Here is a 21,895-nt window from a genome sequence, read left to right as displayed (position 1 = left end):
AGCGGTATCGGATAACGATTCTACGTTATAAGTACGTTTAACGCCTAATAATCTACGTATACTCGTAGCCTACCTCCTAGCTTTCTAACTATTAGAATAGGTGCTACTACTAGTGATACGCTACGCTAGATAGATCCCTTCTTAAGCTAGTCGTCTAGCTATTTCTTAATAATATTGTTCTCCCGTATAGAGAAAGTATATAGCCTCCGAAACGGTAGTGTCTTACTATCCTTTAGCTTGATCTTATAGTTAATACCTAGTCGTCGTAGTAGGACTTTATCTACTTCTCGCCTACTCTATAGCCGGGCGAGGTCTCGAAATTCTTTAGATAGTAAGGGGATTAGATCCTAGTCCTTGTCCTTTAGATTTATAAAACGCTAGTAGTCGTCCGCTAATATCGCCGATATATTAAGTTATCGCTAGCTATAATTACCTAGGGGCATCTCCCTAGTATCTATATTGTCCTATATTCCCTAACTAACGAGTATCGTAGCTATTCTACCCTAGACCGGTTTCGCCCTTATACTAGAAGCTTTTAACGCGAGTAAAGACAATAAGTTACGCGCTACTTATTTATTAAGATCTTCTCGTAGGTTAAATATCTATAAGAGGCTACTACTATATCCTAAGCGTAGTCGACGACGAGAATCACCTATACGTAGTATCGGCTACGAACCTCTCGTCTTGCTACGAGAGAGCTAAGTATTCTTACGCTAGAGCGTCGTAGGCGCGACGGGCGCGTAACGTAGGCGAAGCCGCGGCGAATAGAGGACTACTAGTAAAACGGGTATAAAAACTATCCGACGAGCGTGTACTCGTGTCGGGAGCGAGTCCCTCTTCTTTCTACGTATAAGAAGGGCGCGGAACCGTGGCCTATACGCTCGATAGGACACCTCTAGTATAAGTATAGAATTTTCACCTCCGGAGACCGTAAACCGAGCGGGCTAAGCGACGAACATTAGACGAGCGGACTATAGAACAATAACTGAGCGGACTATACGACGGCGTCGAGCGGACTACGAAACAATCTAGTGTTTGCTAGCGGGTAATACGGTAGGTAGGTAGACACGCGACGAAGCCTATAAGGGCCTATTAAACACCCGGTATAGGAACGAGGGTTTTGCCTAAGGCACTGTCTATCCCGCTACACAACGCACCTAGTCTAATATAGTAGATTACGACGAGGAAAAGACGATAGCCTAAGCAAGGAAAAGACGGCTGTTAGGACGGGGAAAAGACGTATAATATAAGTGGATTAGTTCTATGATCGGGGAGGATCGAGGGCAGGGTAATAAGGAACTTCATATTGGTTAGTAGGTGGAAACGTAAGGAGTACGCTGCCCGGCGTGGTGTGTGCCCCGAGCAGACCTGCGAGGCATAGACGGCCGCTTTCTAGAGATAGGCTGCGGTAACGCGAAGGGCGTCAAAACCTGGGGCGTGGTGTACACTGGCAGCGACGGCTGACACTGTCTGTACAGCCCGAGAGGACGGATGCGCATGTCGGTCAATAGAGAGCACTAAAGGGCTTAGGCCTATAGAGGTGGATATTGGCTTAAGGAGCAAATAGGGAGGGAGGGCGTAGAGGGAAGCTTTTGCCCCGGGCTAACCTCTCGAAACGAGGCTACACGGTGGTGCTAGATGAGTGGGAAAGCGCGGTTAAGACTTGTCACCTTATCTCGTAGCTAGCTTGCTAAATACGATTCCTTCCTTGCTGGTCACAGAGAGCAAGCTCAAGCACCATTGACCTGTGCTTTGCATCACATGACCTGCAGCAGAAGGTCACCAGATGCTGGGTTAACCAGGACTTGGAGTCCTCATCAGATCACCTCCCAATTCAGGTGGAGTTTGAAACACAGACACAGCAGGAAGGAGACCTAGAACCTCAGCTGGCCTGGAAAGCAGCCAACTGGGAACAGATCAGACAAGACCTGGGACAGAAGCTAGCTGGACTAGAGACCAGGAGACTGGAAACAGCCTTAGACATAGACCAAGCAGTGGCAGAACTGGTTAGAACAATGCAGGAAACTGCGGCAGCCCACACCAGAGAAAAGAAACAGTCACTGTACCAGAAGCCATTCTGGACAAAGGAATGCTCAGAGAAGGTCAAGGCAGCCAGGCAGGCCAGGAGAGCCCTTACCCAGAGTCACTCCTAGGAAGCATGGGACAGATACAACCAGGCAACCAGAGACAAGAAGGCCCAGATCAAGAGGGACAAGATGCTGGAGTGGAGGTCAACAGTTGGATCCATTACCCAGAATCCTGAGAAGATGTGGAAACTAGCAAAGTGGGCAAGACAACCCACACAGGACAGAAACATACTGCCCCAGTTTCCAAACATTGAAGACCAGGAAGGAGTAATCCAACACACTCTCCCAGGAAAGGCACAGGCATTGGGGAACATTTCTTTGGCACATAGGTAGAAGCTGACCTGCAGGATCTGGAGGGCAGTGTGTATCCAACACCACTAGAGCAATCCTGCACAGTAGGAGAGGGAGAGATCAAGAGCATCATTAAGAGACTCTCAGGAAACAAGGCCCCAGGACCAGATAGGATTCCAAACTTGTTCATCAAGACATGCAAGGACCAGATCTCCCCTGCACTGTCAAACATCTTTTCACAGTGCATGGCCTAAGGACACTGCCCTAAACACTTTAAGGAGTCACTGACTGTAGTCTTGAGAGAACTATAGAAAGAGGACTACACAAAGCTAAAGGCATACAGACCTATTGCCTTGCTCAACACACTAGGCAAACTCCTGGAAAAGATTATAGCAGAAAGGCTGACAAACCTAGCTAAAGAACATAGAATCCTTCCTGAAGAACAGATGGGAGGCAGGAAACAAAGATCAACACTAACAGCTATGGAACTTATCACAGAGCAGATCAAGACCCTATAGCACTTTGGGAACAACAAAGCAGCCACACTCCTCTCACTGGACATATCAGGAGCCTTTGACAATGTCTCACACTAGAGGCTGATCCACATCCTGAAACAGAAGGCTATCCCTGACTGGACAGTCCAGTTCATCCAGTCCTTCCTCAGAGGCAGAACCACAAGACTAAGACTGGGCAGATACAAATCTGACAGCATGCCTACAGAGACAGGAATCCCACAGGGATCAACAATGTCTCCAATCCTGTTTCTCCTCTTTATGGCAGACCTGCCAGCAAAGCTAAACTCTAGAAACACATCAGGCTCAGGGTTTGTGGATGACACAAACATCCTAGCCTGGTCAGACAGCACAGAAGAGAACTGCAGAATCTTGCAGAAGAAACACAAGGAATGTGAGGAATAGGCCAGGAAAAATGGAGCCAGATTTGCCCTAGAGAAGTATCAACTCATCCGCTTTAGTAGAGCTAGAAACAGACACAATATGCAAGCCCCAATCACCATTCAGGGACACACAACAGAACCCTCAAGTGAATTAAGGGTGCTAGGAATATGGCTGGATCCAAAGCTCAGCTAGGGACCACAGGTCAAGAAAGCATAGGCAAGAGCAGACAACAACAGGCAATCAATTGACAGGCTTACAGCCTCTATATAGGGAGCCACATTTGCGAAAGCAAAGGTTATGTACAAGGCTATTGTGAAGCCAGCTATGCTATATGGAGCCCAGATCTGGTCAGCCCAAGACAAGATCCCAAAGAGAATTGCAGATCCCATCAGCAGAGCCCAAGCCTCCTGTCTGAAAAAGGTGCTTGGAGCATACAAGTCAACTCCAACAAGGGTGGTCGAAATGGAGTCTGGCTCCCCACCAGCCAAGCTCTACCTTCAAGGGTTGAGATACCAGTATGCAGGAAAGACGTCTGCATACCTAGCCCAGCTAGTAATCCAGAAGGCAGTCAACAAAATCAGGAGCCAGTGCACAAGAAGGCACAGACAAGCAAGACCCAATCCAGCCCCACAGAAGCAGCAGGACCTGCAGAAGTTCAAAGAACTAACAGAACAGCTGCACCTAGCCCAGCAGGAATAGGACAGAAGGGCTCAAGGGAGAGGATCAGCAGCCAGCCAAGGGAAGAAGCAACAGTCTCTAGCTGAAAGGATGGCAGGACTCCTCTAGAAGACTGAATGGACAAGAACCCCACAGAGGCCAGGAACCCCAAAGGCACTCCAACAGTTTGGTAGCCACAACTACCTACTGTACTCAGACCTGACCAGGTCAGAAGCAAGCATAGCAATACAAATCCGCTCTGAACACATCGGAGTTAGGGCATACCTGCATCAGAGAAAAGTCCCAGGTATCGAAGACAAGAGTTGCCTATGCGGCTATCTGTCCCCGAATGTCGAACATAGACTTCTGGTTTGCAAAGAATGGAGTACAGGGAGAGGTGAATGGAGGGCAAGGGCAAGGAACAGAAACTTCCAAGCCATGATCAGTAATAAGGGAGACCTCCAGAGAATTACAAGGTGGATCATCCACCAAGGATTTTTGGAGCAGTTCTCTCTTACTAGGGAAACAGAGAGATGGATTGAGGAGAGAAAGAAGGAGGAGGAGAGCAGGAAGAGGGGGACAACTCCAGGGTTGCAGACAAGGTAGTCAGAGGCTAACCACTATGACACTAGTGCACCCTAATGGAAGGAAAACTGAGAACTCATGGCAAGGAAGCTATTAGAGAAGGAGAGGAGGTTTTTACCTAGGAACAGGTTTCGTACCTTATGCAGCAACATATATAGACATAAACCCGCATGGGCCGGAGGGCAACACAACGGGTAAATGAATCATCTATCTATCTATATTCGTAGCTTAATACTTAAAGAAGCTATTGTATTATCGACACTTTAGAGCCGTACTACTAGTACTCTTAGGTAGCGCCGCGATCGCGATATAGCTCGTCGGTTACTATAAGTCCTACTAGAGCTAACTAGTAGCCCTAATACCTACAGTATACGATTAGAAGCTTTAGATCCTATAGAGAGCCTTATTAGTAGTATAGGTATCTTAATGTCTAATAACTACCGTCGAGAGTTATACTAGTACGATCCTATCTTTAATACGGATAATATAGAGCCCCTACCTAAGTATTCGGTCGAAGAGCTTCCGCTACCTAGTTAGCTAGGCGATATATATATAGGTGCCGCTATATATAGAAACTCTAGACGTATACCTCTACCTCCTATACCTATACCGGCTAGTCACTTCGATCCCTTCGGGCGTTCTACCTAGATAGTCCTACGTTGTACTCTACCGCTAGATTCTAGCGATATCGCCCGATCTTAGTAGCGATAATAGTAGTAGGTAATAGATTAAGCCGAGTGATAACGCTAGGCTATAGATAACGTTAGCGGATTTATTAGGGAAGATAAGTTTATACCGACGTAGGGTTTTAAGGATAATAATAATAGCGATAAGATAGATAAGGATAAGAACATAACTAATTAGTAGAAAGTAGTAAGGGGGATAAGAAGAGAGAGAGAGATATAGAGGGCTTTAACAAGGATACATAGACTATAAACAATGTTGTTACTTAATCGTATAGCCGTTGAATCACGGTGATTAGTAGTCGGCCTTCAGCGCTTCACGAGGACTGGCTCTGCCGCCTCGCAACACATTTTAGCACAAAGCGAAGATCTGACGCAAACCTTTAATGAAGATGTGACTCCTTTGTGAGGCCAGGGTGCTCGACAACAGAGTCGCGCAACAGGGGGCTTTGTTATTTGTTGAGAAAGTACCCGCCCTTACCATGAGACCCTGAGTCGAGAATGAACATGAGTCTTGGCGTCTGTACCCTCATGTGAAAGTAGCCTGCGGTAGAAACGACGGCCGTCTCAGCACGCCATATTTAAAAGAGCGTCATATCTTACATAGCCTGAACTGATAAATCATTGCGATTTACAGCATACGTCTCTTGCCTTAGCGAGTGGTATAACTTCCATTGGCAAAGATGGTCTGGCCCGTGTTCCATGCTCCGTCGGTGCAGAGGAACTTAATAATGGGGGCAATGTCTCGCGTCTCCGTCAGGCGCCCACCCTGTTGTGTTATGTCAGCCATCGTATGCATCAATGCAGATGTGCCAGTATAACCCTCACCATGCCCTGGCACGTGCCTGGGTCTTGTGGAAAGCCACAGCCTCGGGGGTTTCTTGTGGGTAGAAGAAAGCTGGTCTTTGTCAGTCCCATTGCTGACAAGTCTGGCACTATGCTTACGTGTATCCATAGGTCCTGGTGCGATACAGTTGACCGATATCTTCTTATCTGCGAGCTCCTTGGCCACTCCGCGAGTGAAGTGCTCAACGGGAGCCTTGCTGCCCGCGTACGAGGTATAGAAGCCAGTGAACGCGCCCAGTAGAGCTGTGACGACGGTCACGATCTTGCCACCTTCTTGAATGTGCTTGGCTGCCTCTTTGAGGAGGAAGAATGCCGCCTTGGAATTGACTCTGCAGTGCCTGTGTCAGCAGGCTGCATGCGATGAAGCACTCTTGTCTGAAAGACTCACGCAAACATGACATCGTATTCTGCTTTACTGATCTCGACGATGGGCTTCTTCAAGGCCATACCCACGGTGCTTACCATAATATCGACTTTTCCATGTTGCTGCGTGACTTCAGAGAACAGCTTCTCGGCTGCGGCTGCTGAGGTCAAGTCGCCAACGTGAATCGAGGCCTTGGTGCCATCCTTCTGCAACGCCGCGACAAATGCCTCCGTCTCTGCCTTGCTTTTCGCGGAGTTGTAGTGAATTGCCAACGTGGCACCTTCCTTGGCCAGTTGTCGAGCCGTATCGGCGCCTAGATTCTTTCCGCCGCCAGTGACCAATGCCACTTTGCCGCTGAGAGACATGATTGACGAGTGGGTGATGATTGTTGAGAGCGTAGGTTTCCGTAAGATTGCAGACACGAACGAAATGTAGATGCCCTTTCGAGGAGGAGACTTCCCTTCAACAGGCCTGGCGGTCAAGCTATGATATATCTCCAAGCGATCTGCACCGGCAGCTCCGTATTGGGGTCTCGCAAGAATTCTGCTTTAGGCGTTAGGGCCTCCAGCTCCTCCTTCTGGTCCAAAAAAACGTTCAACACTCCAGCAGGCCATTGACGTGGCACGCATAGATTACTGCAACACGGCTAGCTACTAAAGGTCAATGCAGTTTACCGGATGCAATATAAGCATTGTCCTGTTCCATCCGTGAAGACACATTGAAAGTCGGTTAGTTCTCCATCCCTCTCTCAAGGGTCCAACGCCTGACACACAACTGCTGTACTGAGTTTATGCATATTACTCTTCTCAGACAACAATGAGCTCTTCAAGGACTGAGATTGAACAAGAAGTCTCCGGCGATGGCACACAGCCGCTGCTACAGTTCATCACGTACTCCTCTGATGCCGCACCACTCCTCGGCCGCGAGGCACGCGGAGCTGTTCGTGCTCACGTCACTCGTCGCCAGCATCGCCAGAAACGAAAGACCGAGCCTTTCCAAGCGATAACATGGACCGCGCCGACAACACGCACGACCGTCGCTGCAGCAGCAGATAAGAGTTGCCCTACACCTCGCCCGCGAGCTACTCGTGCCAACAAAAGTTCCTCGGACGAAAGCACAGAGGATGCTCGTTCAGGTTCTTCCACCTCCTCAAGTGTGGGGGCCCGTAAGTCTCTTGACTTTTCGGAAAACAGCTCGCGGTCAATGTCCATATCTCCGATACCAGATGGTTCCACCCAGGAAGACCCGTTCTGGCAATTCCCGGTTGATTGGTCGCCTCTCTTCCCGCCAATAATGGCTCACTACATTCAGAATCTCGCCCAACCAAATGCAAATCTGGACAAAAGACCAGACACGTGTCTGCTGAGGACACATTGGTTTCCAATGGCTATGGCATCGCCCGCGTCCGTGTATGCTGTTCTCCTCATGGCTGCTTCGCACTACTGGCGGGCATTCGGCTCCCAAGGATGGAATTCACCTAGGAGCGGAAAGGACGCCGTCGCGGGAATAGTGGTTCGACCTGAGATCATCCTTGTTCTAAAAGCTCGTGCGTTGAATGAAGTCAACCGTTGCTTAAAGTCAGATGATGTCCGGATTGCCCTCGGAGACACGACCTTGGGAGCGGTAGCCAAGCTTGCAGCCTTCGAGGCAATTTTCGGAGACCAGGATGCGTATCGTCAGCACATGTATGGGCTGAGGCAGATGTTGCAAGTCAGAACAACTCTCGGCGATGCCATAGGATCGGTGGATGCATTCCTTGCCAGACTCGTGACATGGATTGATGTCAATGCGGCCCATTTCACAGGCATGCCGGGGCAGAATCTACTAGACACCGGCGTTGACATAAGTGAGCCTGATTTGCTCCATTTCGCGGGCACAGACCGCGATCGCTCTGAGCTACAGCTGGTTCTGGAGCCTCCGGTTAGTCATGCTTGAAGGCTCATTCGTATGCACGAAGAGATCTCACATGACTGGTCAAGACAACGCGATTCCGGCGATTGAGGTCCAGTAGCCAGATCGGTGCTATTCTAGTCACCTGCTGTTGGGAGCAATGCCGGGCCGATGTCACATGCAGGGCAGGCGGGAGCGGACCTTCCACCCGCGTAATAGCCCCTGTGTTCTCGCAAGAAGCCTCCGGCGCGAGGGAGATCATGTGAAGAGACGCATCGTGTAGCCTATGACATTGCAGCTCTCAGGTCCTCGAGTACGAGTCAGTGGTCATGCAGAGGAGTGGAGAAGGCTGCTCACGACGGCAACATGGTCGTTGGTGAACCTCATATTGGCAATTGTCTTCGCATGCCGTTGACGGTGAACCTGCGATGCCTCATCAAAACGAGCATGATGGTGCACAGTTGTAAAGTAGAAGTCAATACTGCTCAACTCTCAAGTCATGCACCAGCTCAGTGATCTGAGCTCCAGCGGTCCGAAGCTCTCGTCATGACAGGCAGGTCATGATCGACAACCACATCACGAGCACCGCAACCATGAACGCAACCAGCAGAGAGACCCGACTCAATGGCATCGAATCCAGTACTGAGGTGATGTCGGACTGAGTCGCGTGTCCAATAGCGTCAGCCTGTCAGCGGAGCGGCATGACGATGTGGTTGCTCCCACGAGTCAGGACCAGCAGCTTCGACCCAGAACGTCCAGAGACAACCACATCGGGAGCTTCGATCTTCGGCAAAATACAGCACTCGCATATATCAGGCACTATATAGTTGTCGTTCTCCGCACTGCGCGTCAAGCATTTTCTGTCGTACTTCAAAAGAGTTGGTCTCTTCGCGCATCGTTGTTCACCTTTCAGCATACATCTCAGTCGTGCTAGCAGGCTAGAACACATTGTTAGCATCCAACATTGCTCAGTATACAGTACGAGCCCTGCCGTCCTGCAAATCTTCAGCAACTCTTCATCGCGTCAGCTCAAGTGCCTGACAAGGCCAACACCGCTCTCGGCAAATTAACAACACCAATACCAAGAACCACCATCTACGCCGGTAATGTTTGGCGATCAGGAGAATTCACTGAAGCCCTTCGCGGCCGGCTTTGCATTCGTCTTTGGCACAACTCTTGCGATGCAAATCGATGAGCGACCGCAAACACGCGCCTCCGGACGAAGACCAGCAACTCCGGAAAGGCCTGCTTTCAACAGAAGGCAAACGACGCCAGAAAGGTTCATGAACAGCCGACAAGACCAGCAAAGACGTCTGCGAGAAGAGATCGAACGTCGACCACGAAGACCATACCCTGCGAGAAACAGCAGCCGCGACGTCTAGACGATGTCTGCCGACCAGACATACCGGTACTTGCGTTGTACATATTGGATCTGTTCCAGCCATGGTACATAGTGAACCGTGCCACACATTGCACCTCGAGGATTGGCCAGCGGGTAAAGCGATGGGCGTTATGGCGTGGAGGCGAGATGGGCGCCTCTGAGACGGTGGAGAGGGTTTGAGAGTGTTTGACAGTTGGAACGTCTTTTCACTTGTAATGTAGCAGGCAAGCCAGCCAACCAATGCACAAATGCGTTTTTCATGACTTGCGTTCTTTCAAAGCAGGTCCAGCTTGCCAGCCTTCGGACTGCTTCCAGGTCGCATATATGTCGGCCATTTCCTCGACAGCCTTGCCATCATGCGCGTGAAGACAGTGAATACAGTACGTGTTGTATTCCTCGACGCTTCGGCATCGACGCAGTTCGATATCCGTGATAGTTCTGTGTACCAGAACCAGACGACCCACAGAATTGCGAATGCGGCAGAGTGCCCCAACCGAGGCGCGAGGCCATGGAGGTCCTGTACGTCATGCTTGACTTCGTCAGAACCATAGATCCCAATGCGCAGATGCACTTTGCGGACGCGCCGGAACTGTGGTACAAAGTTGGCCAAAGCCTCTTTGTATGTCGCCAGAAAGTCCACTCCGTCGCACGGCCAAGGGGGGAGGTCTTGTTCGGCGCGCTCGTCCTCTGTCAGGCTGTCACAGAGACAGCCGTTGTGTATGAACACCGTGCACTCGTCAATCGTGCGAGCAAGGTGTTGGTTGATGTCTGGGTAGCCAGGCCAGTTGTCACTGTCGGCACCTCGTACGAGCAGCCTTCTCTTCTGTGGGAGCGACTCGTCGTATTCTTTCTTCAGCTTTCTGTTACAGCGAAGCAGAGCCGGCAACGGCGCATCGAAGGTGTAGGTCCTCGTATCGTCGTCGGTTTGAGGTATCGAGATTTCTTTGTAGTCTGTGATCGTTCGTGCATAGATGGCGTCCCTGATCTCTCGGGGGAGCTCAAAGAAGGGGAAGACCATTGCACAGGGCTGTCCGCACGTAGCGTGATTCCGCTGGCTCGAGTTGTTGCAACAGCCTCCAGGCTCTACTCGCCGGAGACTGTCATTGCTAGAATTAAGCTGGCATCCGTGCATGTATCGTCTGTCGCTCTTGCATGACGGGTTCGTGCATGCTGACGCTCAACACCGTAGGTGCATCCGGTATTGTCGAACCGCATTGCTTGAGCTCAGCAGTATCGTAGCACAGGTGGCCTATGGTGATACCAAATGGACAATGAGCAGTATTTCACTCGAGCAATCGTATGACTCGGGCGCTTGAAGCCATTGCAATCGAGCTCAATCAACGCGATTGGTTTCTCCTGCGCTTTCCAGAGCACAAACCAGTAAGACAGTGCTTCGATGCTTCGATGCTTCGGGATGTTGTGCAATGATGGTTGTATAAAAGAAGTGGCCCGCCCGGTTCAAGGTCGCGGGGTGAGCGCCACTGCGGCTTCACTTCATCTCATGTGACTAGCAATTGGGCCTACACACCATCAACACTGCATTTTCCCATATCAGCCATCTGTGCTATGGCTCGAAAGGAGTACTAGCCATCTTGCCTTGTCGCAGCGATTCTGATCTGCCAATGTGGCTGAATTGCAAGATGCGATGACCTGGGACAGAGAACCACAGCTCCCACCCAAGGCATAATACTGGCGTCAGGAATCGCCGTTACAATGGTCGACCACCACCGGTTGCACTGTGAATGATGGGACCCTTTCTGGTAACCCTGAGGGACTCGAGCAGTGTACGCGCTTCGCTGAACAGAGCGTACCGTTGAATGTGCAACAAGCTCATTGCTTAGATCGTCCAAGGAGGAACCGCTGGACGAAAAGCCATGGTATACGCACAAAAAGGATGTTGGTTATGGGCGTCAGGCATTGCTGACAATGTAAGCCTTGTCCTCTCAACTGCATTCCGCCAGGGGGGACCGAAAGAGCACAGCTTCTCCTACACCACTGTATGTTGCTTTGAGACCTCATGAGCCCGAGACCCGCGCCGGCAGCACATGCTGGACATTGGACATGTTCGAGCAAGTTTGAAGGACCGATTTCCACCGCCAAGTGAGGATACGGATACTGGCGAGCTACAAGTCCAGAGCAGGAGATCCAATGTGCTGAGAAGGTTATAAGGCTCCCAGGAGCAGTCCTGACCACGTCCACTTACTCTATTGTATCGCTCAGTATGCAGCTCTCTTGTCTCCTCACCTTATGGTGTGGTTGGTTCACTCTGATCAATGCCGCTGCGACCAACTCAAGCCTGAACGACGGCATCATCCCCGATGCATACATTGTCACGGTCCACGATGGCTTCGATGTACCGACCGTTATTGGACAGCTTCTCGAACAAGCCGTTGGCTCGGAAATCTCTCATGTCTATGAGTCGGACGCTTTCAACGGATTTGCCTTTCGCGGTCGTCTCACTGTGATGGACCGCCTCCTCGACCTGGCCGGTATTAGAACCATTGAGCCAGACCGTGTGGTCAAGCTCGACTATGTCATGAGTTCGAAACGAGCCGAAGAAACTCAGACAGACGCACCTTGGGGTAAGTACGCTGTGCCCAGTAACCGAGAATCGTCGCTGATTCAACTTTCTTCGACGGACAGGTCTTGCTCGAATTTCACACAACAAGCCCGGCGCCAAGGACTACGTTTATAATTCAACTGCCAAAGACGATGACATTATAGCGTATGTTATTGATACCGGCATCTACATCGAGCACGAAGATTTCTCAGATGGACGAGCGGTCCATGGTTGGAATTTCGTCGACAACAGCACGAATGGCAACGATGACAATGGTAAGATAGACCATGTTGTGAACGAGAACTTACTTCGTGCTAACGACAGCCCAGGCCATGGTACGCACGTAGCAGGCACAATCGGTGGTACTACGTATGGAGTCGCCAAAGGGGTCCATCTTATAGCTGTCAAGGTTCTCGACGCTGCAGGCTCGGGCACCACTTCTGGGATCATAGCAGCGATCTCATGGGCTGTTGATGATATGAACAAAAGGGGCAAGAAAGAAAAAGCCGTGGCGAATATGAGTCTTGGAGGGGTTTTCAGTGAAGCCCTGAATACTGCGGTCGACAGCGCGGTTACTGCGGGCCTCTTCTTTGGCGTTGCCGCTGGTAATGAGGGCCTTCCTGCGTACTTCTACTCGCCTGCTTCTGCCAGGTACACCTGCACGGTCGCCGCAACAGACGAAAAAGATAAACGGGCGTACTTCTCCAACTGGGGCTCTTCCAATTACGTCGACATTTCTGCGCCGGGGGTCAACATCAAAAGTGCCTGGATTGACTATTCCACTGCCGCCAACACTATATCTGGTACTAGTATGGCCACACCTCACGTAGTGGGAGTCGCTGCGGCCTTCCTCACGGCATCTCGTCCAAGGGTCTTTGTGGTCACATACAAGAGAAGGCCACAACAGCTGTTAAGTCGATCCTCGTCAATGGCCTGCTGCTTTACAACGATAGTGGCAAATGAGTTCTCATATCGGCTGATATTGCGCTTCCCCGGGCACAGAAGCTTGACTCGGGATGAGCGATAGCAATGCGTTCACAAGACGTGTATTTTGAGCGCTATCGCTAAACCTTCCTTTTCACAAAATACGATCATATCCAACTCGAGGTCATCTTGTGCTGATCCGTTGCTCTAGACTCCACCAAATCCTCCGCCTGTCGACTTCTATTCTCAAGAAATCGTGAGATATCACCCAAGGTATCGCTCGTCAAGCGATCAGCTTCTGCACTCCGCGTCTCTGCAGCCTCTTTCAGCTTCAATAGCTGCGGTAAGATCTTGGATCCGTCGGGTAGTCTGTTGAGCCAGGTGGACAGGTTGCCGCTCGCAACTTGCTGCGATCTCTTGGACAACACGCTCCACACTGACCAAACCGCCCAAAACAACTGGTGGGATTATGTTCATTTCTGAAGGTGTTGTTCTATCTCTCTATTCACATCCCTCTCACTTGGATACAATCAGGCTTGCGTCCCTCTGCGTTGCCACGCTTTCGAATGATATAGGCCTTGCCTTCAGGGCCCCATCCAAAGTGGACCTCATCACTCCATCTCACATGCCTCCAGTCTTCCGGTCTTGGATAAGTCATAAGCATGCGAAGAGCCCATTGCACCCTTGAGCGTGCCAGTGAGGTGGATATCCATTTCTTGCTCTCAGCAATGTAGGTTGAATAGCCTCTGTTCCTCATATTCCTTCGCAGTGTCTCAGCTGAGCAAGAATCAATGTCAGCTCTCCAGAGCAGATTGCCCTATGACACATGATGGCCTTCATAGTGGTAGTTCTCAAACAGCCGTTCACACCGGTCCAAGTCCTCCTTGGATAAGAGCTGATCTGGTCCGGAAGGTGGAGGTTCTGGAAGGTGATATGGCTGTCTTGAGCCTGCAGTGTCCAGAGCATTGCGCACCTGATGCCTTGTGGGTGCGAAGAGCGGTTTGAAGGTCTTAACAAGGTCTCTTTGCGAGCACTTGATGCCCTCAAGTCTGCAGTAGTGATAGGCTCCTACTATCTGATTCTTTTGAGGTGTTGAAAGGTGTTTGGTCATCTTGCAGTAGCCTCTCCAATCCAAGAAGCAGGTGAAAAGTTTGCGACGGTAGCATGCGACAACAACACCACATATAGCCAATCCAAGCACGAAAATGGTGTTGCGCGGTACTGCCGTGCAATGGAATAGCAAAGTGACGAGCTGAGCGTGCAATATTCAACCTCGGTTGTGCTACACTGCTAAGACTATTCTACTTGTACACAATCGTCTACGCTATTGCTGTTGACTGCTATAGTCGCTATTGCTGTTGACTGCTGCAGTCACTGTTCTTCTGAGCCTTCTCTGGGTTGTCCTTCGCCCATTGTGCCCTACGCCTAGCATCAGCAGCAGACCCATCACGCTCTGCCTGTTTGATAGTGCGACGACGAGACTCTTGTGCTCTTGTTAAGTCCAAGTTTGGATACAACCAATCTCTCTCTGCGCGTGGACGAACACCGTAGTGGGTGTTCAGCTGTAGATCAGTAAGTGGCGTCCACCACGGATTGCTGGCAGTGCTCTCCTTTATCATTTCCTGGATATCGCGTTCACTGAACGGCAAAGCAGCAACTTCATCACGTTCACGTTGTAGCCTATTGAGCTCGGCCTCATCAAGCAACACCTGCTGTAGTGCTAGGTCTTCATTCTCCCACTCCTCGAAGACCTCACCCTCAACGAGCTGCTTGAACCTAGCTCTGTCGGCTTCACGACGGTCGTAGTCCGCTTGTCTCATCTTCGCGAGACCGGACTTCGGAGCACTAAAGTGGTCCTTGTCGAAACCCTCGTCGAATAGTAGTCCCTTCAGTGATGTAACACGAGATACTATAACGTAGGATAGCCCATCAGCGAAGTCCTTCTTGCTGAAGTTAAGGACAGCTTTCTCCACAGTAAGGCCTTGAGCCTTGTGGATAGTGACCGCGTACGCAATAGTAACAGGGAATTGAGTACGTGAGCAAGTGGTCCGCCTAACCTTATATTCACGGCGCACCCTGAAGATAGGCACAACCTTGCGTGTTCTTCCTGGCTGTTCAGCTTCACGGACTGAAGGACCATCTCTATCGCTAGCGGCGATATAGGCTTCACGGTCAAAGTCGTACTTGTCAAAGCGGACAAGTAGACATAATAGAGGATCAGTAGCCGGATCGTCGCCATTGGCCTATACCACGTCGTCTAAGTAGCTAGTAGCTCCATTTATAAGTCCACGCTCGACCTATATGTTGGTTACTAACATAATGCGACAGCCGAGTGAGATAGGCACGGCTGCATAAAGATTACCACCTTGCTCGAATGTAGCGTCCTTCGCGCCAGACCCGGTATAGTCTGCCTATAATAGCTTGATCGCTTTACTAGACTCTCGTATTCTAATGTGGTTATAGAGCTTGACTTCGTCCTTACGTCTATACACCCGGCTAGCGTTGTCAAATATACTAGGGTATGACCGTAGCATGTCCTTATAGTACCGATTGCGTGTAAGTAGTCTCTTCTACTGATCATTAGTCACAGCGTAATGTCGTATACCTTCTAGTATCTATGAGAACTTAACGTCGCCTTGCTATCGAACAAGCTATTTCAACTCTAGAGAATAATCAAACGATCGATATACATTCCGCCCGTCTACTTCGGCCTATGTCGACACCTCACTACTGAATAGTACTCTCTAATTGACCGGTAGTATTTACTAAAAGTCTCTAAACAGAAGGACCGTCAAGCTACTAAATAGTAGCGATATACGGACTTTAATCTCCTTTAAGCGTTTGTCGATATAACTAAGCATCTTCACGCTAAGTATAGACTTCTTATCGATTACGATATACTAAATATGCTCGAAGAACTTCGCCAGCTCCGCTAACTTCGCTTTAGACAGTCTAGTAAACGTGCCCCGAATAGGAATCTTGAATAGGCGGTATATAGTCTAGCTATTAATACTAAAAGCTACGACACCTATAGGGGTACATCTTAAGATAACCAACCCTAGGTTAGGGTGGCTAGCCTACTTAGCTTCACGCTAGAGGTGCGCCGAGATCATACAAATAACGTAAGACTTGCCCGTACTAGCACGGCTATCAGCGTTAATCCGTAAAGGTATAGGCTTCTCATTCTAACGAATCTTCTAGTAGTGGCCGAGGACTACTTTATATAGTATATTTTGCTCGTAATTTAGCTTATTGTATTAAGCTTACGATGATGTCTAAATAGCGAGCTCTATAGGATATTTCGCGATCTTATTAGCCTACTAATCTTGACCGTAGGTATAGATGTCTAAGCTACTATATTTACTAACGTGTTTAGTCTAGTTATAAGACTTGTCGATGTCGCGTACTCCTAAATCGTTAGTATCTTCGGTACGTATACTACGAAGAATGTTTAGAAGCTCCTTCGCGAGATTATTCTAATAAACCTTATCGCGTTCTTTAGACTTATCTTCCTCTTCGTACGCTAGAGTAGTATTAGTAACTAGAAGGGGATTATAGTAGTCGAATAGATGACTATAATTGTTCTTATACTATTAAGAGCGCTAACGAAGTTAGTAAAGGGAGGTAGATTGTCTAGCTAATCTTTGAACCGAAACGGTAGCGAGGGATATGTCGTGAACGGATAATATCGGGCTAGGTATACTTACGTATATTGCTCTACTTACTCCGGATCGTGTTAGCGGTAGCGAGGGAAATAGTTAATAATACGATCTAGTATATCTTTAAGGAGTAGTTCAATCTCTCTTATATTATCTAGGTTATAGCGTGTTAATAGTATAAATATAGTCTCGTCCTTTAGGTGATCCTAACTATTGTTATACCGAGATATATACTTCTTAAGCTATAACTTGCCCCTCTTAATAATCTCTTAAGCACTATCGCTAATATTAACAATCGAGCTCTATTCTTCTAGAGGACGATAGTTAAGGGTTATAGCAGTTCGCGAGTTAATAATTAACGGCTCTTATAGTAAGATATAGTATACCTCCTACTATAAGAAGTCTCGCTCTCCGATAAACTTATATATAGCTCGCTAAATAATAGATAGTAGCGGTACTTATATATTAGGAACCGCTATTCGTTATCCTAACGGGGCTTAGATCTTTATAGGGATGTCTCGACTCGTTAGAAAGGTAGTAGTCCTAAACAGTATATAGTATATACTTAAAATGAGTTAAGTATAAGGCTCCTATCTACTTATAAAGAAGCGTCGTCTATATAGTACTATGTCTTAGCGCGGTCACCTTACTTACGAGTGACCTAAGTGACCCTAAGTCACCTTATTTACGAGTAACCTAAGTGACTCTAATTCACTAGCTGCCTAGTAATCTCCCTACGTTCTTCGCTTATCTAATAAATAAGCTTCTCCTACGTTTTAGACCGTAATATTATAGATCGTCTTTTAAAGTGTCTATTAGCTCCTTTATTATGTCCTTATATAATTACGTAGGAACCTCGTACTTCGTAGCGTACTTTACGAGGTAGACTATAATAGCTTAAATGTCTGTATAGGGACTAATGTCCGTGTTTCCTATCTAAGTAAACGTTATACCGCGGTTATAGTTGTTTATACGCGGATCGTAAGAAGGTAGAGTGTCGAGTAAGTCATTATTATCGGTATTAGGGTAGACGGTCTCGAATTTGTTACGCGGCTCGAATATCTAGTACTTACTATTACAGTTCTTCGACATAACCGCCTCCTTATACTCCGGCTTAGGGTATCTAAACCGGTACTTACGAGGCCCTTTAGGGCTACTAGTCTTTCGCTTAAGACAGTATAATATAGTATACTCTACGTATTACTATACCCGGTTAAGGATATTCGAAAGGTTAGCTTAGGTATTCTCTAGGCTCAATCTTTTTATAGCTAAAGTAGTGCTCTTAGTAGCTAGTACTAAAGTACGTCCGGGCTTAGGATTAATAGCTTAAACGTATAAAGCCTATAACTATACAAATTGCTTACGGTTAGCTAGATCTTCTATATCGAATACTAGAAGGCTATTAGTCTAAACGAAGCCGTAGATATATATACTACCTCGCCCCTACTACTTAACGCGAAACTAATAGTCGATAACGTTAAACTTTAGCTTAATATAGGCCTCGAAGAAGATCTCGAAGCGGCGTATAATATAGTAATCTACGATATAGGGAAGGTCGCGTAGGTTATTACGGGCGATACGCGTTTTGTCCGCTAGAGTACTATTTAACTACTCCTAGTAGTTCGGGTAGTATTATATTAGGGAGTCCTAGTATATATTAGCCGCGGAGAATGTTAAAAAGAGTAATAGTATACCTAGCGTATAGTAGAAAGCCTTAAGCTAATAAATTATAGCTATTACGGGCGAGAGTACTATAATAGGGTCGGGTAAAGACATATATAGTTACGCGAGCTATCTAAGAGAGCGCGAGAGGCGCGAGAAGATAAAGTAGCGTAAATCGAGCTAGCGGGTACTAGCGGCCGCTAGCGCGCGGGCGTACGGCCGACGATACTATATTACGAGGCAGTTTATAGAAAAGGGCTGTCTCGTAATAGTACCCCCCCTCCTCGAATAAGGAGCTCCTACGACGCTTCTACGTTTAATACTCGGAGCGTATAGGAGGCTATCGCTAGTACTAATACCGGTACTAGTCTCGAGAGCTTTATCGAGGAAGCTATAGTTATATCGCGTTTATATAGATAGATAGATTTGTTATTCCCCTATTCTAGGACCCTATTCGGCCTATATAGGTATATATCTATTGTTATATATAAAGGGAAACCCGAATAGGTGAAAACCCTTCCCGCCCCCGACTACTCCTTATCTATATTAGCTTTCCCTCTAAACGTGCGTAGTCTATGTCACTACCCCGTTAGCCCCCGCTCCTAGCCGGTCTCGTCGCGCTACGTCGTGTCCTCTCTTCCTATACTGCTCCTACTAGGCGGTACTATTCTAGCTAGCCCTTCTCTAGTATCTAGTTCGTAATACGCCGTAGGTCCTTAACGTTATTAAGAAGTGCCCTAATCGTCCGGATCCTCGCCTTTACTATCTACTCCCCCCTTCCTAGCGACTACCTCGGATAGACGAGGAGTACGTACCGTACGTTCTAGGAGCGATAGCCGTAGGGGCAGCTAGTATTCGTATATCCTAGAACCTTCCTCTATAATAGGTACCCCTAGAGGCCGATATGTTCGCTTCGTAGTTAGGTTACTATACTACTCTATACCCTCGTAAGGCGGTAGTAGATAAGCTTTAGGGGGTGCTTAACCGCGGATTTTGTAGCTAACTATTCCTTAGGTTATCCCGCTAGCTAAGGGCGACTACTATGCCCTACACCCTAGTTATTCTACCTCTCTTTCTATAGTTACTCTATAAACGACTTCTTACCTTCCTATCGCGTTACTAGCTATTCGTCCCTTACCCGATAGTTCGGCTTGTTTCCGGGTCGAATGCCCTTATACGCTAGTACTAATTCGCGGGCCCTTACGACTATACTAGCGATGACCTTCTATACTAGGTACTATGCCGACTTGCCTAAGTAGGAGGTCCGTAGTCCCTAGATGTATAGGTCGATCGGCGGTATAGCGGTCTCGTACTTAAGTATCCTCGTTAGTATCGACTTATATACCCCGGTGACCTTCCTTAGGCATTAGTTTTAGATCTTCGCTAGCGGCGCGACGAGTCCCTTTAATAGGTAGGCCCTCTCGCCTAAGGACTATACTTGGCTACTATAGGTAAGGACTGGCCGTATAATAGCCGTATATAGAAGTCGTAACTACCGGAAGTCCGCCCCCTATATAGACGTAGTGAGCCTCTAGTATAATACTATATTCTGTTTAGCTTTCCGTAATATTACCTATACGTACTTCCTCTACCGTAGCCCCGAGTCCACCTATAGTCCGAGGATCCTAAGCTAATTTACCGGGTTAGTTATATACCCCTATATCTAGATAGAAGCTTATATATTATAGAACCGTGGCCGGCGCGTAAAGTGTATTAGATTGTACTTTTCTAGAGCAAACCGAGCCCTATGCCTCCTAGCCTAGTCCTCGTAGATCTTGTGCTTCTCTTCTAGTAGCCTATAGTTCTCCTTAGTCGAGGAAGACTACGCTAGGATGTTTATGTCGTCTACGAAGCCGCTCGTAGCGGTGTTCTAGGATTCTAGGGCTGGGAGTAGCGTCGCTATAAAGAAGAGGAACAGAATAGGTACTAGCGTTAAGCCTTACGGGATTCTAGTATAGACTGCTTAAAATAGGCTTCTATACTAGCCGACTAGGATCGACGTACTACGGTTTTAGAGGTAGGACCGTACGAAGTTAACAAGCTACTTAGGGAGTCCTTTCGACCTTAGGATATAAGAGTAGCCGCGGGTATAACACGTAGTCGAAGGCTCCCGATATGTCTAGGCTAAGTAAGGAAGCTACCTTATCCCTATTCTTATACTAGATAGCCTTTACCTAAGAGGTAATAAGTTCTATCGCGGATAGCGCCGATCGCTATAGGCGCGCACCTATCTAGGTGTCCGGGAGTAGGGAGTATTCCTCTACCGCCTCGGAGAGTCTCGTTATAACTAGCTTCTTAAGCGCCTTCCTAAGAGTGTTAAGGAGCGTAATTAGGCGGTACGACTTTACCTACGTATAGTCTTCCTTTTACGGCTTACGTAGGACAACCGTCGTCGATTATTTAAATACTATCGGGTAGTATCCGGTCTATAGATAGGCGTTAAGTATCGCTATAGCTACTAGGGCTAGTCAAGCTCTATACTTCTTTAGTAGCTCGTTTAGGATCCTATCCGGCCCCGGGGCTTTCTTCGCCGGTAACTTCCTAAGTATAGCGGTAACTTCTCCCTCGGACACCTCCTATTAGACCGCGATACTAGGGGCTAGGGGAGTAGAGCTGTTTATGTCGCTTAGATTAGCCTCGACTAGGGGCGGGAAGAACTTGCTAGCTAGTAGACGCGCCTTGGCCTCGGGGTCGCTAACCGGGCCACTAGGCGATTGTAGCGCTAGGATAGAGAAGGAGGGGCCCTATATAGGGTCCTATCGGGCCTATTTCGCTAGCTTCTATATCCTCGCTAGCTTGCCGGCGATTTCTTCTACTATAGCCCTCTAGCCGACTACTTTCTCCCTCCGTATTATAGCTTTCTTCTATTAGTATGCCTCCCTATATACGTTCTAGGCCTCCTCGCTATAGCTGCTCGTCTATACCCGGCGGGCTCTCCTAGCTTCTCTTACTACCGTAGTACACTTCGGCGTCTAGTATAGTTTAGACTATATTATTAGTTAGGTAAGCGGAACGTAAAGTAAGGTCGCTTTTCTTATTTCGTCTATTAACCCTTAGACTACCTTGTCTATCTCGTCGTTACTATTATATTGCTACTACGCGATCTAGACTAGCCTCTTAGAGTTATCGAGGTACGCCTAGATATTAGCCTAGTAGGCCTTTCCCTAGTTTAGCTTAGGGGTTCTCGCTAGTATACGTTATATCTATATCGTAATAGAGGTGCTGACTAGTATATAGTCTAACGACGCCTCGAGTTTATATTCGATCCTATAGTAGGTTACCGTATAGTAGTAGCTATCTAAGATCTAGGAGAGGTCGATCGTGCCTTAGAGTCCCCCTCTCTTCTAGGTACCTAGGTCCTTCGGGGTATTAAGGGCAATTACGTTACTCGCTATTAAGTCGAGTACTTC

The 21,895-nt window shown here is 48.2% G+C and overlaps 5 protein-coding genes across 5 annotated transcripts; 3 read left to right on the top strand and 2 right to left on the bottom strand.

Annotated features, from left to right (window-relative positions):
* Positions 1-6,023: 6,023 nt before the first annotated feature.
* Positions 6,024-6,774, bottom strand: CLAFUR5_10068 (Hydroxynaphthalene reductase-like protein Arp2; the record flags this gene model as incomplete). The annotated part of the gene is made up of 3 exons (XM_047909216.1): positions 6,024-6,097; positions 6,145-6,374; positions 6,434-6,774. 3 exons carry the CDS (start codon positions 6,772-6,774, stop codon positions 6,024-6,026), a joined length of 645 nt encoding a protein of 214 aa, XP_047764222.1.
* A 451-nt stretch (positions 6,775-7,225) lies between these two features.
* Positions 7,226-8,344, top strand: CLAFUR5_10067 (uncharacterized protein; the record flags this gene model as incomplete). The annotated part of the gene is made up of 1 exon (XM_047909215.1): positions 7,226-8,344. The coding sequence occupies one exon, from the start codon at positions 7,226-7,228 to the stop codon at positions 8,342-8,344; it is 1,119 nt and encodes a 372-aa protein (XP_047763952.1).
* Positions 8,345-9,405: 1,061 nt separating this feature from the next.
* Positions 9,406-9,681, top strand: CLAFUR5_10066 (uncharacterized protein; the record flags this gene model as incomplete). Its single annotated transcript, XM_047909214.1, has 1 exon — positions 9,406-9,681. The coding sequence occupies one exon, from the start codon at positions 9,406-9,408 to the stop codon at positions 9,679-9,681; it is 276 nt and encodes a 91-aa protein (XP_047763953.1).
* Positions 9,682-9,954: 273 nt separating this feature from the next.
* CLAFUR5_10065 (uncharacterized protein) lies at positions 9,955-10,698 on the bottom strand (the record flags this gene model as incomplete). Its single annotated transcript, XM_047909213.1, has 1 exon — positions 9,955-10,698. The coding sequence occupies one exon, from the start codon at positions 10,696-10,698 to the stop codon at positions 9,955-9,957; it is 744 nt and encodes a 247-aa protein (XP_047763954.1).
* A 1,203-nt stretch (positions 10,699-11,901) lies between these two features.
* CLAFUR5_10064 (Subtilisin-like protease 2) lies at positions 11,902-13,267 on the top strand (the record flags this gene model as incomplete). The annotated part of the gene is made up of 3 exons (XM_047909212.1): positions 11,902-12,262; positions 12,324-12,515; positions 12,570-13,267. The coding sequence occupies 3 exons, from the start codon at positions 11,902-11,904 to the stop codon at positions 13,265-13,267; spliced, it is 1,251 nt and encodes a 416-aa protein (XP_047763955.1).
* Positions 13,268-21,895: the final 8,628 nt, after the last annotated feature.

The sequence above is a fragment of the Fulvia fulva genome, chromosome 7, assembly GCF_020509005.1.
Source record: "Fulvia fulva chromosome 7, complete sequence".
Classification (NCBI taxonomy): Eukaryota; Fungi; Ascomycota; class Dothideomycetes; order Mycosphaerellales; family Mycosphaerellaceae; genus Fulvia; species Fulvia fulva.
Note: the sequence above shows the minus strand (reverse complement) of the source record. Positions and strands in the feature narration are given on the sequence as shown.